The sequence below is a fragment of the Lottia gigantea genome (genome assembly GCF_000327385.1).
Source record: "Lottia gigantea unplaced genomic scaffold LOTGIsca_28, whole genome shotgun sequence".
Taxonomy (NCBI): Eukaryota; Metazoa; Mollusca; class Gastropoda; family Lottiidae; genus Lottia; species Lottia gigantea.
The window spans coordinates 1366605-1371953 of NW_008708898.1; the positions used below are offsets into that span (position 1 = coordinate 1366605).

At 29.9% G+C, this 5349-nt stretch overlaps 1 protein-coding gene across 1 annotated transcript; it reads right to left on the reverse strand.

Moving 5' to 3' along the window:
* Nucleotides 1-1011: 1011 nt before the first annotated feature.
* On the reverse strand, nucleotides 1012-4803 carry LOTGIDRAFT_189273 (hypothetical protein; the record flags this gene model as incomplete). Its single annotated transcript, XM_009056569.1, has 7 exons — nucleotides 4672-4803; nucleotides 3503-3624; nucleotides 2764-2933; nucleotides 1987-2097; nucleotides 1559-1709; nucleotides 1290-1413; nucleotides 1012-1056 (listed from the first exon to the last, which is right to left on the reverse strand). Coding segments are annotated over exons 4-7 (417 nt in total), but the record flags the coding sequence as incomplete, so codon positions are not given.
* Nucleotides 4804-5349: the final 546 nt, after the last annotated feature.

Genomic DNA, 5349 nt, shown 5'->3' on the forward strand with positions numbered 1-5349 from the left:
TAGAAAATACAGTTTGAGATATTTTTGAACGAATTATGCGATTTTTATACATTTCTGGTACTTTTGAAGACTATTTACGTATATTCAAGACTTAAATCAAACCCCCCAAAATGGCGCACCTGGCCCTTTAAATTTGGCCTCCAATGATAAGGGTTATACTTTCATACATACTTTAGAATTTTGCTTTTTTCAATTTCCAGATCAATCAACTGAACGCCCAATATCATCAGAGTGGAATTTAAAAATGAGGATGGAAATGAGCAACAAAACAGTATGGTCAGACAAAATGACAAAAGGGAGACAACCCATTCAATAGAAAGACAAAAAAAATATTCAATTTTTATCATTTATTCACAAAAAAATTAAAAATCACTCTACTGTGAACAAAATTATATCAAAATATTCTGGATTAATTAATCATGTTAGAACATTTCAGTTTTACAGCGATGTACACAGGACATCACTTGAATATTGTGTTGTATTTCAGATGGTGGTCATTATTGATGGAGAAGTTGAAGAAAAAACTCTTCCAAACAATTGATATAGCCTACATTGACCATTCCCATACACAACAAATATAATCATATAAAATAAATAATAATCAACAAATAAACCCTTAAATTATTTTGCGTATAGTGTGTTAGGTACATGTATATGTATCGTAGAGCAAATAGAAATGGGACTAGGAGACATAGTAAAACTTTGAGTAACAACATGTTTAGAGTTCTGTTTCGAACTTCTATGTTCTGTTATATGTATTTGTTGTTACTGTAATAATGGGAACAGAATTTACTAACTCAATCATACAGTATAGGTTATAAGAATTTCTACATAATAATTATAATGTAGTAAATCATCATCATAAATTTTTACCTTCATTGTCAAAATCATAAATAGGCCTACATATATCAATAGTAATACTGAACCAATGCTTGTGATAAACAGAAAGTGTTCATGTTCAAATTAAGATATGACAAAATTTTATTGCTGAGGGACCTTTCCATGACACCATTCTTTATTTTCTTTCCATGATGTGCTTTCATCTTCATATACTTCCTGTTTTAAATCATAAATAAATACTGTTTGATATTTATCAACATTCAAATCATTCAGTTCCAGAAATACAAATCTTTCAGAATATAAATTCTATAGTTCTATGTTCTTGGCTTAAACAGAACTTATTTGTCAAATATTTCTGAACCCTTTGCTAATTATAAACACTTTGATAAATGCATGTACTTGAAAGTGGGTGCCAAAGGTATAATTATATGTTCTTATTTTGTATTTACCTTTTTCCAGATAGGAACAATAGCTTTCAGTGTATCAATGGCAAACTGGAGAGCATCTAATGATTCCTTTCTATGAGGTGATGATATAGCAATAATAATACTGGCTTCTTTTATTGGTACTAAACTAGAATATACAACATATAAATATTTATAACTGATAAAACTAAATAGGAAAAATCCTTTAGCTTGTCCATTGACACGTATTATTCGAAATAAAAAATCTTAATTTTGGCTACACAGAAAGAACAGTACAATAGAATTTATCTCACCCTATTCTGTGAATCATTACAATGTTTTCAACTTTCCATTTCTCTCTAACCAACTGACAGATTTCTAACATTTTCTTTTTAGCCATAGGAATATAGGCTTCATATTCTAATCTGACAACCTTTTTACCATCAAAATTATCTCGAGTTGTACCTATATAGAGAAATCTATGCTGAGTTGAATTTAGTATTCCAGGCATAATACCCTTCATAGCTACAACAGACATTATAGTACTGGAATTCAGAGACGGTTTTGCTTAACTTTATTATCGAAAAGCTGCTTGCAAACTTATAAACTTGTATTAAAATGGCCTAGATGTACATTAAAATAAACTATCTAAAGCACATTTTAACATCAAGCAATAATTTGATAGCTAGACTATAATTATTGTCCTTATTCTGTTTTGGGAATGAAAACAACCTAATCTCACCTAGAAATGTAGATACAGCACCACAAGAAGGGGAAATAACCAAGTCTATAGTAGAGTTTACATCAATTTTCCCTTCAATAATATCAATATGATCCATTTCTGAATCACTCACTTAAAACAAATGAAATAAAAAAATTCAACATTGACAAAATCAGGGTTTCAATTTTAAAAACCATCAAAGTTAATTTCATGCAAACGAATGTCACATGATATCATTTATCAATTTCATCTCATTTGAAATCTTACATTGCTCTTTTACATCTCTTTCTAATTGTACAATAACTTATTATTGTTGGCATTTGTGTATAATTTGGCATTCATTTTGCAAGTCCCATCAGTATATTTAATTATTTATAGGTATCATGTATAAAGCTATTTCAAAATTATATGTGTTTACTTAGAATTTCTTTTTTTTCCTTTTTGTATTTCATTTGGTGTTTTCTTATGAAGAATTTCAAGTAAAACAAAAGGGAATTACATCTTTAACCATAAATAGCCATTTAGTTCCAGGTTAACCCATGCGTAAATATTAACTGCCAAATCAATATATAATGCAAAGAACCAATATTTACTTTTAACAAAACGCAATATCAATCAAAATGGCTCATTACCCTTTATTTATCTGTCAATATAAAAACTGAATTTCCCTCATCATTTCTAGATCTATCAGTATACTTTAACAAACAACACTCACAAAGTATGCAATCAAAGTTTTTCTCATTTGTACAAATATCTAATTAGTGAGCAAGTTTTTCTACTAAATAAAATACTTCTCACCTTTGATCTGAATTTGAGGAATTTTTAGCCTCGTTAATTTTAATTAGCCCCCACTAATTGGTGGAATCACTGCCAGTTCATCTCCTGTTTTTATTTCTACCATCTGATCATTGATTTCTAAATATTCTTCATTTAAAGATAAAACCAAATTCTCTCTTAGAGCAGTTAGACTGAAATTTCAATAATAAGTACCGGTAGTTCATTAATTTCCATACCAGTGAAGTTCTTCAGAGATCCAGGAGAAAAATATAAAAAAATTAGGAAATAGAAAGGTACAGAGGCAGATTTTACTATTTGAATTTGAAAGTCTTTTCCTATAAAGACATATTTTAATCCGTTAACCCAAATATTTAGTGGTTTTAGTCTAAAATGAAATAATAGGCCTACCACTGGTCAGAAAAATGGAAGTCTAGGATCTGTGGTTATTTAGCAACAAAAATTGTACAGTAGAAAAAAATCTGATTAAAATACAGATAATTTATTCTTTAGTTAACTAGACCAGCCATGATTCCAAAAATTGCATCAAAACAATACATTTCAACATGTCTTTTTTTCTTTTTGATTAAATAGATACCAAGCCTTTCAGACACATCAATTAAAAGTCTGTCTCATGTTGTTTTCTTACAAAAGAAAACTATCAACTACATGTACATACTACATGCATTAATTAAGTATTTCTCATCTATTTTGTTAAAACACATTCATTGAATAAAAGTAAAAAATGATTTAACAAACATACCCTGGGAAACTTTCAATCAAACTATGTAATAGGTCGTTTGAAGTTATTTTTGATCTCTGTGATAGAACTGTTTCTTTCAAACCAGCCAGTTCTCGACTTTTAGCAAAAAACAAAACTTTGATCTGTGAAAAAATGAATATTTGTGTAACTAATCTACTTTCTACAGCGCCCCTAAGGCGCAATTGTAAACATATTTATTTATTATTTCGTTTAAACGAAATAAAAAGATGGGTTAATTATTTCGTTTAAACGAAATAGATGAAATAATTAATTCGTTTAAACGAAATAAACATAGTGTATTTCGTTAAAACGAAATAATTATTTCATTTAAACAAATTAATTATTTATCGTTTATCGTTTAAATGAAATAATAAATAAATATGTTTACAATTGCGCCTTAGGGGCTCCGTAACTTTCCAATGATTATGCTATCAAAAGACATTAAAAATAGCTTTCTAAATCAGGCTTTTTTTTACATTTGTTGGGTCAAATTAAGTTCTGTAACCAGGAATGAATTGGTGCTGGGGTTCAGAATTTGAAGAAATAAAGGCTCAGAGAACTCATTTCTGACAGTTTTGAGCTGCTAAAACATATCTTAATCTATAGCCTATCTTTTTGATTTTGAACAAAGACACTGTAAATGAATCAATCTCTGCTGAACTAAAGACGGTTTTGCTGGGGCTTAATTCTCACTTTCTGATAATGGAACCTTGATTGATCGCTCACAGAATCTATGCCTTGATCGAAGTTTCTGTTTTTTAAAAAGCAGACATTTATCTACCAAAGTATTATTATATATAGATAGCCAGTTTATATAAAAAAAAAAACGCATCACTGAGATGAGTAACTGAAGTGAAATGTTTTTCAGGATGTCCCATATATAAGGAAAATTATACATTAAGCTTTTCTCTACTACAAGAGTTACAACACTGTCACATTTTCAGGTTTTCAAATAGCAAGTTCAAAACTTCAGTAGAAAAACTGATAAATAATAAGTTGTAAAACCTTTGTTTAAATCTGACCAAAAAAGACGAAAGTTGCAGGTGACAAAGGCATTCGTTAAAAACCGTGATATATCAAATCCATTTTCAGTTTTTACGCGTTACTTCACCATGAAATATCTTTGCACATTATTTATATTTGTCGATGTGGGTTCTGTTTTTACTTACACTGACTAATTCAGATTGTGCCATCGATAGAACATTACGCTAACGTCTTGTTTATGTTGTATCCATTGGCTAATCACTGCCTCTATACCATTTAGTATCCCGAAATCGATCTATTTGCGTAGTCTAGTAATATGGTACCTGCAAAACACTAACTCGTGATGAATTAATTAACAAGAGTTGTGTCCCTTACATCGTCAGTTTTTCTTGTAAAGCTATACTTTATGATGTGGTCGTATATTGTCGTCGCCACTGCCCGCCTATATCCGTCCGTCATTTGTCTTGTGAACGCAATAGAGACTACAGTTTATATCTGATCTTAATGAAATTTAGTGTGATCATTTATATTGATGAGATCTTGGCCAAGTTCGACTTTGGCGTTCTTTTGATGAAAGGTTTTTGAGTTATTGCTCTTGACTGAGGAAAATCCCGTAAAAATTTGTTTGTGAACACAATAGAGACTACAGTTTTCATCCGATTTATATGAAATTTGGTGTGATCATTTATAATGATGAGATCTTGGTCAAGTTCGAAGGTGACGATGAAAAGTTTTTGAGTTATTGCCCTTGACTTAGGGAAAACGCGTCATAATTATATATATAGCGAAATTAAAAAGAAATTTGGTGTGATCATCTTTTACAGTGAGATCTTAATCAAGTTTGAATTTGAAGATTTTTCGGA